The 13716-nt window shown below is 41.7% G+C and overlaps 1 protein-coding gene across 1 annotated transcript in view; it reads right to left on the bottom strand.

The window, feature by feature from the left end:
• The window catches only part of LOC134368019 (zinc finger protein 182-like), a 53900-nt gene that overhangs the window by 10915 nt on the left and 29269 nt on the right, over positions 1-13716 (bottom strand). Inside the window, 4 exon segments of the mRNA XM_063084643.1 lie at positions 5494-5586; positions 5830-5956; positions 10871-11034; positions 11124-11432. Of these exon segments, the coding sequence (XP_062940713.1) occupies positions 5494-5586; positions 5830-5956; positions 10871-11034; positions 11124-11432 (693 nt within the window).

Here is a 13716-nt window from a genome sequence, read left to right as displayed (position 1 = left end):
ATTTATTTTTTGAAAGGATGGGACATCCACATACTACAATCTTCAAAAGCTATGAAAGGACACACAGTTGTCTCCTTCCCAGTTCTTTTCCCCCACCCACCACCGCCCTTTCCCCCTCTCCAGCATAATCAGGGTTACCAGCTTGTGTTTTCCCAGGGATAGTTTCTACATACACAATACCACTCTTCTCCTTTTTATACACAAACGGTTGCCCGTTATACTTAGCATCCCACACCTTGCTTTTCTTACCTAATAACGTAACTTGGAGAGTATCCCACATCACTATGCAAGTGTTATCCAAGTTCTCTTTTATTCATTTTTGTCTTCCAAGGAGTTTTCTGTATCAATATAGCACAATTGTGGCAATCAAAACGCTGGTGGTGTCATTTGGACAGCTTCCAATGTTTTGTTTTCACAGAGCATCAGCGAATGCCTGTGCGTGTTCATCATTTTGTAAACGCACGAGTATATACATTACTAGAAGTTAAACTGCTGGCTCAAACCCACGTGCATTTGTGGTTTTGATTCCTTTCGAGTCATTCCTCTCTGAATGAGAACAGCTTGTCCCGGACTTGCTATTTGCTGGAGGTTCATGTGGGGTAAGAAACTGGGGCCACATTCTAGGCAGATAACAGTTTTTCTAACAACTGGGATTATTTTTCCCACATCTGTTAGTTCTTCAGATTTTCCTTCTCCAAGTCAGTAAATAGGGGCAGCTGTAGGGCTCTTCACAAGGAAAAGTCCCCTGTCTTTCCCCAGCATCACAACTGTTCCTTCCATCAGTACAGACCACTTTCTGCAAATATGGCCTTTCTGAGTGATTCCTTGTCAAGGCCCCTGCCTTTTTCTCCTCAGACCCCAAATGGTCTAGGAAACATGCTACTTCTTACCTGTCCATGTACTCTGTTACCATTGATATATCTGTTTACGGTTCTACACCTTGGAGTGGAACCTGAACCTCAGCTCAGTATCCTTACCAGTGCTGTCTCGCATCCGCAGCCTTGAGCACTCTCTCTGAAATCTTCTGCACTGGTGCTTGATTTCCTCTGCTTTGGGCAGTCCTCTCCTCAGGGTTTCAGCTATCTCCTAAGTTTGTCAGATACAGAGATTATACTTCTGCTGCCTTTTCTCTTATAGCTTTTGAGTGAAGACTGAGACAAATATAAGAAAGGGTGACTTTACTCCCCATCTTTAAACCAAAAATCAGAACATACTTGTAAAACATTAATTAAATCAACACAACTTTCTTTCAGTGTACATAATAGACGCGGATTTTCTATCTAACGTGCAGAGAGCTTTCACTTCTGGCTTTGGCCTCTCCCGTGAGCTTTCTTTCCTGTACGGGTTCTCTGACGTTCAGTGAGGTTTGATTTTTTGATAAAGTTTTTCCCACATTCTACTGTACACTTACAAGGTTTCTCTCAAGTATGAGTTCTCTGATGTACAGTGAATGCTGAGTTTCCTCTGAAGGCCTTGCCACAAACAGAACATTCGTAGGGTTTCTCTCCTGTATGAATTCTCTGATGTGAGACGAGTGTTGACTTGTGTCTGAAGGCTTTGCCACACTCATTACATTCATAGGGTTTTTCTTCTGTATGAATTCTTTGATGCACAATGACATATGGTTTGTAGGAAAATGCTTTTCCGCATTCATTGCACTTGTAGGGTTTCTCTCCTGTATGAGTTCTCTGATGCACAATAAGGGTTGACTTAGACTTGAAAGTTTTCTTACACTCACTACATTCATGGGGATTCCTTCCTGTATGAGTACTAAGATGTATAATTAGATCAAGCTTTTGTAGGAAAGACTCCCCACATGTATAGCATTTGTAGGTTTTCTCTCCTGGGTGGGTTTTCTGATGGACAATGAGGGTTGACTTCCGAGTGAAGGCTTTCCCACATTCATTACATTCATAAGGTTTCTCTCCTGTATGAGTCCTGTAATGTGCCATGACAGCTGCCTTTTCTCTGAAGGCTTTCCCACATTCGGAACACTTAAAGGGTCTCTCTTCTGTATGAGTTCTCAGGTGTGTAAGGAGGTGAGATTTTTGGCTAAAGGCTTTTCCACATTCAGTACACCCAAAGGGTTTCTCTCCCGTATGAACTCTCAGGTGTCTAATAAGCCAAGATTTTTGGCTAAAGGCTTTTCCACATTCAGTACATCCAAAGGGTTTCTCTCCCGTATGCGTTTTCCAATGTATAACGAGGTGTGATTCCGTGCTGAATGTTTTCCTACACACAGTACATTCAAAGTGCTTCTCTCCATTTTTAATTCCCTGATGTACACTAAGACCTTTCTTTTGCCTGAGGGCTTTCCCACACTCTTTATATCCACAGGGTTTCACTCCAGGGTTTGTTTTCTCATACTCGGGGTGGAAGAATAATCTTGCATGTCCATTATCATGCTTCTTTTCTGCAAAGCTTCCACTAAATAAGTTTAAATCATCTACAATATTATTTCCAAATGATTCATGTGTATGGGGTCTTGGCATTGAAGCAGCAATCTTTGTACTCAGATATAGTGTGTTCCCAAATTCATTAGAGACACAGCCACTCCTGGTGGTAATTGTTTGCTTGTCAGAGAATCCAACTTGCGTCAATGGACATTTATGTTGGTCATCCTGATGCTGTCTCTCAATCTGTTTTTCAACTTTGCAGACTTCTAGAAAGAAGTATAATAAACCATCTTAATACTTGGACATTACGGAACAGCCCTTCTTTAGAAATGCCCTTCCATATGAAAGCTGATAATATCTCATTTTATCAGAGTTCCTGGAGGGAGAGTCTTTTGCTAACCTCCTACCTGTTGGAGTTTTTGCTACCAAGAACAATCTTACCCTGGCATTTCAGTCCTTCTTACCTCTACTTATATATCATCTCTGACTTCCATCACCTCTACGAACCTTATCACCCTTAAATCTTCGGTTATCACATGAACTCTTAACTGACCCAACGTATACCATTTCCACCTAGGTAAAAACACAACAGTGGGATTCCTGGATTCAAGTCTTCCAACCCTCAATCCACATTCTCAGTGAATGAGAGAAAAAAATCTAGAATAAGTAACCTGTCAAAAAGAAAGAAAATCCTGTAAATCTTTGCTTAATCTGGACTCACCTGTGTATGCTTCCGAGCTTGCATTCACAGTTCTTCAACACCAGCACCACCTTCTCTGCTCCCGTCCACACTATTTCCACTAAAAACTCTACCTATTATGAACTCTGAACCCCTCCTTGTCTTCTTTCACCCACACGACCTTGTCCTCCACATTTTGCTATATTGAGAATCTAGATAACGTTCAATAGGCACATCAGTCTTTCCACAAAAGCTTACTCTTATCTTCTGATTTGAATTTTTATTAATATTTAAGGTAGTTTGTTATCTGTAACACTCATTTAGATGGTTAAAATTGCAAAGGCTTGCTTTTAATTTCATATTTGGTCAAGTAGAAGATGCACATTATTTTACATTTCAACATCTCTGAATCCAGATATACCTTACAATGAATGGTATGCCATAGAATAATTGGTGGCAATTTTCCCTTCTCAGTGCCATGGCTTTAAATCAATGGTATCTTGAAATCAATGAAATATGGTAAATATTTTTTTGCACATACGCTTAGTTTTTAATCAACTTTTATAGTTCACTTTTCTTCTCACTTTCCCCCTAAAATTTTTATGAAAGTTTTCAAGCATAGAGAAAAGTTGAAAGAAGAGTATAATAAATACTCATATTACCACTTAGATTCAATAATGTTAACATTTTGCCATAGCAATACTGAATTTTAAAATGGATTGTGCAGCTGTGGTTTCCTTCCCTGTGACTTCCTTTCTTTGGATAGCAAAGCACCACTTCTTACCAGGAATGAACACGAAACCACTGGAAGACCAGGTCTCCTGATGAGACCCAAGCTCCCCCAAGGATCTGCTGAATCTGAACCTCCTTCAGTAGTAAGCAGCAGTATGGCCCATGTGCTTAGCTAGTGCTGTGGCTCTCTAGTCCAGGAGCAAATCCTGGCTCGGCTCTTCAAACTTTTCTGTATGTGTAACTCACAGTAAGCAAATAGGTGAGGGGGCAGTTTCTCTTTCTAGAATCTTTCAGCTCACCCAAGAGAAGGAATGATAGAATTAGAATATCACCATTTTGCAACCATTAATGAATCCATGGATCTAACGTAGAACAAAGAAAGACAACCATGTATTACATGCCTCCTGGTGGAAGTAGCTGGGAAGTAAACTTGCTCAAAGTAGAAAACAAAATATGATCCATCTTCTACATCTAACTACCAACTGACAAGAAAGACAGGGGACAGACAACCATGCTAAATACCACCACAGGGTATTGAACAGCCAAATCCAGAATGTGGAAAACTAAAGGAAAAATGACCCAGTTACTTAAAAAGGAAATACCACGGGGAAAAACGACATGGAGGGGAATCATCTATAGATTATAAGAGATAAGAATTTGAGTAGCTACGAGTACACCCAGCACCAAGAAACTGGTTTCTAAATAGCATTCCCACTAACTGAAATCAGAAATCTTTGGAGAAATTGCTGATTCCAGCCCTAAAACAGGGAAAATACAAGATGAACCTGGAACATATGTTTGTGCAAGAAAGTGAGGAAGTGCTCAAACAAAGGTAGGGACATGGCAATAGGACAGAGACACCGGCCTGAAGGGACGCCTATTAGTCACATTGAGGACAATTTGAGCATGAAAATGAACAGTGACAGCAATGGATGATAACCCACTGAAAAAATAAGAATCAACCAACTTAGTAGTAACTGATTCAGGCAGGAATCATCAGTGAATATTAAAACTACTGGGTAAGAGTGTTTAAGGAACAGGATATTCATACAGTGTGGCAGTTCCTCGAGATGATAAATGTAAAATTACCACATGGGACAATTCTAACCCTATTTATCTACATGAAAGAAATGAAACCATACATCACCACGAAAAATCGTATATCAATGTTCATAGCAGCAATATTCATAATAGTCAAAAAGTGACAAGAACCCAGATGGCCATCAACAGAAGAACAGATCAACAAAATGTGGTCTATCCATACAATGGAATATTATTCCTCCATAAAAAGGAACGAAGTACTGATACATGCTACAATGTGGATAAACCTTGAAAACTTGCCAAATGAAAGAAACCACACGAGAAAGGCCACATATTGCGCAATTCCATTTATATGAAACCTTCAGAATAGAAAAAAACCGAGAGACAGAAAGTAGATGGGACAAAAGGAACAGTGCAGAAACTTGCAGGCGAGCACCAACTTAAGGAAACTGTTCTGGTGGGTGTGAGACATGGGAGGGGGTGTCTGTCTTGTATGTGAGGAGCTCATGTCCCTGTCCTCCAACAGCACCAAGGGCCACAGCCTTTTCCCAAGATATTCTTGAAAGCCCGTTCAGAGGGCCCAAGCCCTGACTGATCGGCTAGGAGGCACCTCATGTCCCCAGAGCCTGGGACAATCCTACTCACCCGAAAAGGTCCAAATTGGGATTTTTCCTTCTGCCTGGCAAGGCTCTTCCACCACCAACTTGAGGATGAAGTCTGGCTTAGTAACCTGCTGCCCTGTTAATGAGAAATGACAGAAATATCTCCTTGGTCTTCAGAGCCTCTGAGACAGAGGACAGCACAAGGGACCTATTGCTTGACAAAGTGGTAAAGTCAAACCATTCAACCTGGGTTTTGAGTTCACAAACATCTTGTCAGGAGAGAATGGGGGTGGGGTGGGGGAGGGAATAAGAAAGAAAAGGCCCTCTATTGGAGGCAATAATCAGAAACAGCAAATTGACCCAAGAAAGCCATTCTTACCCACACAGACCAGGTTGCTGACGGTCTCCAGCATCACATCTCTGTACAGGGTCTTCTGTGGAGGGTTCAGGTACTGCCACTCCTCTTGGGTGAAATCCACAGCCACGTCCTCAAATGTCACTAGTCCCTATAATGGCACATTACTTTTAGTCTAAAATGCTGACCACTGGGTGATGAGGATAGAATGTAGGGGAATTTCTCACTGGGATCCCAGTTCATCGTCATGACTTACTATAGGATGCCTAATTCATATGATCTCCTTTGTGGGAGAATCAAAAAATCACAGTAGAAAAACGATTCCATTAAGTAATAGAACATTTTAGAGAATGTGATATTAACACAAGAATAGGAAAATAGTCCAGTGGAAGTCAAAAGAGATTCCAAACGTGTATAGACACCTGGTTTATAAAAAAGTTGGCACAGTAAAGCAGCGGGGAGAAGGTGATCTTTCCAATAAATGTGGCCGGGTTATTGAATATCTATATGGCAAAAAATGAAATCTCTTTGTCCCACTCACCATACACAAAAAACAGCTACGAGTAAACTGTAAATCTAATGTGAGAGGAAACACAATAAAGCATCTGTAAAATAATATAGGAAAATGTTTTCATAAGCTTGGGATAGGGAAAGAATTCTAAAACAAAACATGAAAAGTACTATTCACCAAGGAAAAGTCTTGTAAGCGTTCAAACACTAAGAGCAGTACAGTGAGAAAGGCAAGCCACAGATGGGAACATTATCTGCAATATTCATGACTGATAAAGGGTTCTTATCTAAAATACATAAAATAACCCCTACGAATCAATAAGAAGCATGCAAACACCACAGAAGAATGACCAAGAGAAGTGAATAGGTAGTAGTTCACTAAATGGGAGAACAAATGACCTACGAACATGAGAAAATGTACTCTACCTCATTACCACTCAGGTAAACAGAAAAGTACTCAACCCCATTGGCAGTCGGGTAAATGAAAATGTAAGTCACTTTGAGACACCCACTATGCGCCCACCAGAAAAGTCATAATTGAGCAGACTAAAATACCACAGCGTGTTGAAATGGGAATTCTCACACACTGTTAGTGGGAATGTAAACTGCTATAATCACTTTGGGAAACAGTGGCATTATTTCCTAAAGTTAATGATTTGCATATGCCATGATCCAGCAATTCTACTCCTAGGTACACACCGTAGAGAAATTCAAGCACATGTGCTCTAGAAAGCAAGTACCGAGATGTTCACGACAGCGCTATTTCTAACACTAAACCATGAGAAAAAATCCAAATGTGTGTCAGCAGTAGAACGGGCCAATTGTGACACATCCATTCAATGGAATGCTGTGTGTTAACGAAAATGAATAAACTACAACCACATGTTGTGAATGAAGCATGTTAATGACCGCTGGCTACCGGTTTGTCTGAGTCTGGTGAGACAGAACACCCACGCACATGTGACTAGGACAAGTTACATGGAACAGGTTTAGTACTTACAGATAGGCAGCAAGTGACAACAGAAGCCTCAGCTTCATTGTGAGCTGGTCCCCCATGGCTCAGGAAAGCTGCGTGGGGCAAACGTAGTCTCATCTAAACATGCCCCACTTGCACTGCAGCTGAGGGACCCCAGAAAGCTGCCTGCCTTGTATTTTACACCTCCAGGGCCACAGGACCCACTGAGCTAAAGCACTGAAGGACATCTGGTTATAGGGGGGCCGGGTCCAGAACAGAGGCTGGGCTGTTCAAGCCAGACCCCTCTTTATCTCAGGATGTTACATTCCCAGCACATTCCACAATTATTCTTGAGAAGCAGAAGTGAGAAAAAGGGGAGGACAACATCAGCGCAAGGCCACCCGGAGAACTGCTCTGCACATGTCCAACACAGATGACTGTCACAGATGTACTGATGAGCAAAAAAACCAGAATCAGACGAGTACACACTGCATGATTTTATTTATATATAGTAAGAGAACAGGCAAGGCTAATCCAAGTCAGGACAGTGATTACTTTTGTGGGTGGCAGAGATTTAGGCAGAGGGCATGAAGGGGGATTCTGAGGTCCCGATTATGTTCTATATCTTGGCCTAGGTGGTGGCTACACAGTGTGTTCACTTTGTAATAATTCATCAAGCTGTACACTTATAAACTGTGGACTTCACGTCTGTTATATTTAAATGTACTTTAGATCTTTATATACACAAATTATTTTTGACAAAACGCAGGGGCAATTCAATGGAAAATGGGAGTTCCTATTTGAACAAATGGTTCTGGAACAATGTGATATTGATATGCCCAAAAAAGGACATCAATGAACGTCTCCAACATATATAAAATTTAACTCAAAATGGATCATAGACGTAAATGTAAAGTCTAAACCTATACTACTTCTAGACTATGGGAGAAAGTCTTTTTGACCTTGGGTTAGCCAAACACTTCTTAGATGTGATATCAAAATTCAAGACATGGTTAAGAGATCGAGAAGACACACTACAGAATGGAAGAAAATATTTGCAAATCAAATATCTGGCAAAGAACTTGTATTGAGAATATATAAAGAACTCTCAAAACTGAAAAAAAAAACAAAAGGCAAAACACAGATACGTCATGAAAAAAGATATAGAAATGGCAAATATGCACATAAAACGATGCTCAACATCATTAGTCATGAGGGAACTGCAAATTAAAACCGCAACGAGATGCCGCTATATGCCTATTAGAATGGGGAAAGAAACCCGACAATACTAAGTACTGGTGAGGAACCAGACGTCTCCTATCATAGGCAGGAATGTGAAATGGCACAGCCACTTTGCAAAGTGGTTTTCCAGTTGTTTATGAAGTTAAGCATATACTACTATACAATCCTGCAATTCCGTTCCCAGGTATATCTACTTCAATGAAATGAAAACTTACGTAAACCCGAAAGCTATATTTTTAATCAGCAAAAGACGGAAAAAACCCAAATGCTTTTCAACCAATAAATGGGTAAACAACCTGGAATCCACAAAATGTAATACTGCACAGCAATCAACATGAAAGAACTAGTGATACACGCAACAACACGGATGAACCGCAAATGTATTATGCTAAGTGAAAAAAGCCAGACTCAAAAGGCTAAGTACGGTATGATTCCATTTATACAACACCATGGGGAAGGCAAAACGACCGAGACCAAAAATATATCAGTGATTGCCTGGAGCCAATGTACACTAAAGGGTTGACTACAAAAGGGATACACATTGGGAGGTGACAGAACTCTTTTGTATCTTCACTATTTTGGTGGTCTTTAACAAGGCACATAGAGTCTCTTCTGGGGAGAATGGAATTGGATTAAGCTTGCATAAGAAGGTCAGTGGGAATCAGAAGTTTAGCGTATTCACACTGTCCCAAATTCACCCACATATCACCATTTGAATACCAGCACCCCATCCCTTTCTATACAGAGTCCTAAGGTTCAAATGACAGATTGGCAATATAGACAGGGAATTCAGCGGGTGCACAAGGTACTAACTTTTTACAGAATGTCTGGGTTTCTGTCTGTGTCTTGAGCAGATAATTTAGGACTCTGAACTTGCCATTCTTTCTCTTCGCACTGGCCCCATTGGAAGCAGCCACTGCAGTGAGGAAACAGTCCCTCATGTCCTTTGCATTCTTTGGTTGGGGCTGGATACTCAACTACCCAAAGCCTGGATTTCAGTGTTCACTTCACTCAGGATAAGCACAGATGATGAAGAAAACAGCTAGCTGCCACTTCCCGCCAAGGAAATCTCGAGCCCCCTTCCTTAATGTCAGTTGGGTTCATCCTGCCTTCAGCCCCAACCAGCCTAGATAACCAAATCACACACCGCCCTGGGGGCCCGTAAAGAGTGCCATCACTCTGGGCACTGATCTCTGAATGTGATAGCTATTCATCAAAAGGTGTAGAAATCAATTCTGGAGAATTTAAGTAAACAATGTGTATTGGTCCGTTTCCATTGCTTATAACAAAATCCTTGGGACTGGGTAAGTTTTAAAGAGAATGAAATTCGTTTCATATAGTTTCTTAGGCTGGAAGTCCATAGGCCATCTGATGTTGGCACCAGTAACCCAGGGGTCTCGCATTGCTAGATGGTAGAAGCAGAGAGAGCAGAGCGCAGAGACTCTCTTCTTCCTTTAAATCCCTCAGAACCACACCTGAGCACCAGTGTTAATCCATTCACTACTGCACAGTCCTACAATCCCAACACCTCCTCAAGGCTCCACCCTTCAATAACCATCACAGGATTTCCCACCCTCGTAATGGTCACAGTGGGGGCTAAGTTTCTAATACATAAAACTTGGGGGACACAATTCAAGCTTCAGTGAGTTCTGAGAGGACTTAATTCAATCCACTACAGAGAGCTCTTCTAAATGCCTATGGGGAAGTTCACAGTATTTCTGGGAAGGCTTCACGAACAAGCTCTCAAAGGGAGAAGATCATGCGTAGGAACACAGCCAAAATTTTGCCCACAGAACAGGCTGGGGTGGAAATGCTGACATTATCAATTGTTGATACTTCTGGAAACTGGATTTGATGCCCTAGTGCTCTTTTCTTTATATTGTTCTGATTATGCATCCTTTCTAATAAATTAGAACATTTCCAGTATATTTTGAACTGGTGTTCCTTTAGTGGTTAAGTGTAAATTTGTACCTTTACATCATTTGGTAAACCCTTCTTTTCTTGTACATGGCACTCATTCCCCATTAAGAGAAAAGACAAAACAGCTATTCTTAACAATAGTAGATTTTATTTATTTTTTTGTACGCGAGTTTGCTATTAAGTCTAGAAACACATTTCCCTTATATCATTTCCAAGGGACTATGCTTATTGAAATTTATTAAATTGGGTTTCCCTTGATACCTGTGACCAGATTTCACGGTGACGTTAGGCTTCCAACTGGAAGGATTTCTCAAATTTTTCTCTTGTATGAGCTCTCTGATGGAACATGAGATATGACTTCCAGAAGGCTTTCCCATGTACAGTACATCCATCAAGTTTTTCTCCTCTATGAATTCTCTGATGAGCACTGAGGCTCACCTTAAGGATAAAGGCTCTTCCACAGTCTGAAGACACATAACGTTTCTTTCCTGTATGAGTTCTTTGACGTCTATGCAGCATTGATTTCTCTCTGAAGGATTTGCCACATTCATTACATTCAAAAGGTTACTCTCCTGTGTGTGTTCTCTGATGTACAAGAGAACACCCACACAGGGGATTTCAAGGTTTTCCCACATTCAGAACATTCATAGGGCTTCTCTTCTGTGTGAGTTTCTCTGGTATATGATGAGCTTTGTCTTTTCTTGGAAGGTTTTGCCACACTCATTGCACACATACGGTTTTTCACCTGCATGAGTTCTTTGACGTATATGCAGTGTTGATTCCTCTCTGAAGGATTTACGACATTCATTCCATTCAAGGAGTTTGTCTCCTGTATGCATTCTCTGAAGTATACTGAGGTGTGCCTTCCTACTGAATGCTTTTCTACATTCTCTACATTCATAAGGTTCCTCTCTTGTATGAGCGATCTGATGAACAATAAGGAGTGAATTCTCACTGAGGGATTTTCAACACTCAGGACATTCATAGGTTTTCTCTCCACCTTGAGTCGTATTATGCTGAACAAAGGAGGGGTTATGATTATGACCCTTCCCATACCTCGAAAAGATAAAACTATAGTGACCCAGAACAGATTTGTGGTTGCATGAGGCTACAGGTAAGAGGAAAGTCACATGAAAGAGAGGTACGTTCCATAGGAGATTTCATTCCCAAATTACACTTTGACATGATGTCTCCCGCTCACTGAGGAATGCTGTAGGAAATACAGCCACATGTCGCTTAACAACAGGGTTAGCTCTGAGAAGTGCATCGTTGGGCAGTACCATCTCTGTGCAAACATCACAGAATGTACTTACACACACTTACGAACGTAGGCTGTATGGTACAGCCATTACAATTTTATGGGATCACCATTGTATATGCGGTCCATCATTGACCGAAACATCATTATGCAGAGCATAACTATCTGCAGGAAACCAGGAACCGCATTTATCATCAGGCTGTGGTTGAAGACAATTCCATTACCCACATGAAGACCTGGCAAAGAAGTGCTTTGAGACGCAATTCCAGGCAACCCTGACTTCCCCTGAGGACTCTGTGCTCTCTCCTGATGACTACGGTGAGCCAAGATACTGGATACATTTCTCTTTGGCTGCCAGGAACCTCAAAGGGAAACCGGCAGCTCAAGTTTAATGTCTCTTCCACCCGAAGTCCTCCAATGCATCTGCATTCTAATTTGGCCTCTCATTTTCCCTGATCCTCATCCTTATTTACAGGTAATTTCCTACTTTATGGCAGAGATTCCTACATATCTCATTACATCCACAGTGAAAAAGAGATAGGAAGAGACAGACAACATACTTACCTGGAGTTTGGCCATTTCCTGCTCTTCCTGGGAAAAAGCAGAGATGTGTGAAGGCTGAGCTGGAACGTCTGGAAAAGAGAAGAGCATACGAAAGATCCCATCAGGCATTCAGTTCCTAGAATTATCTGCCTAGAAATCCTCTCACACACCAGCCGGTCATGAGGCTGCTCTATGCAAGAGTTTATGCAAACATGAGGTTTTAACCCGGACCTGTGTAATCTTGACCCTTTTCCTCATGTGAACCTTGTACGCAAAATGCTTCATGTATATATTAAGTCACATACTGACCCATTAAATGTATTTCTAGGTATTTTCCTTAATGAAATAATTTATCATAACATATCATAATTTCTCCGTAGGTACCATTATATCAGGATTAACTTTAATAATGTCCAATTTAAATGATCCAAGTGTACCCGTGATAAAGGATTAGTAATATAGAAATATAAGGGATGAAGTGCTACACAGCAGTTCCAAATGTTACATGGAAGGGCTGAGACCGTGGCGCACTCGGGAGAATGTGGCGCTGGGAGCGCAGCGATGCTCCCACTGCGGGTTCGGATCCTATATAGGAATGGTCAGTGCCCTCACTGGCTGAGTGCTGGTCACGAAAAAGTTAAAAAAAAAAAAATGTTACATGGAACTGTGCACATTATTTTTGTTCTCTGTGGTACACATATCTGAAAAGTTTTTAATACGGTATAGAAAAAAATTTACGCTGGATTACACTAAACTTCTAAATGAGAAAAAGTACATTATAAAACTGCAGGAACCCACTCGAAAATTGTATGTTAAATGTTTAAAGGGCATACACTTATAAACACTAAAAAATGTCCAAGAATGGACTTTCAAATGTTTCCGGGTGGGAAAATTAGTTCCTTTTGAGTTTCTTTCCCCGTATTTCCTAATTAATCTATAACTCAAATACGTTACTTCTTAAACTCCAAAAACGGGACTGTAAAAGTCTCTATTATCGCTCCCATCCCCCTCAGACTTCGCAGCACCATGCCCCGCCCCTCCCAGGTCCCAAACTCTGGGCGAGGCCCAGGGTCAGGTGGGTCCTCTCACGTGCCTCTTCTTCCTTCTCCTCACCTCGCTGGGGACGTTGGGCCCTGGAGCCGGAAAGGGGCCTTCGGGTGCAGATTCACTTCGGCTGGAGCATTCACACCAGGCCCCTACCTTGGGCCTTGGGCAAGGGGAGTGGGCAGCGGGAAGGCAGGGCGCATCCAGAGAGGGGCCTGAGGGATGTGCAGGAACCTTTGGCGCAGCTCACTGTGCTGGAAAATGTGTAAAAGTCAAACTTTAATAGGCCCTCCGCAATCCCGACTAGCCCCGTAACTGTCCACCATTGAGCCCCCAGACCCTCACTCCCGGACCCTTGGGTTCCCCATCACTCGGCCACCAAACGCACACATCAATGACCCTCACCAACCGCCCTTCACTCAACCTTTGAGCGCCCCAG

This window comes from Cynocephalus volans, chromosome X (genome assembly GCF_027409185.1).
Source record: "Cynocephalus volans isolate mCynVol1 chromosome X, mCynVol1.pri, whole genome shotgun sequence".
Lineage (NCBI taxonomy): Eukaryota > Metazoa > Chordata > Mammalia > Dermoptera > Cynocephalidae > Cynocephalus > Cynocephalus volans.
The sequence above is the reverse complement of the archived record's forward strand: the minus strand, read 5'-3'. Positions and strand labels throughout refer to the sequence as shown.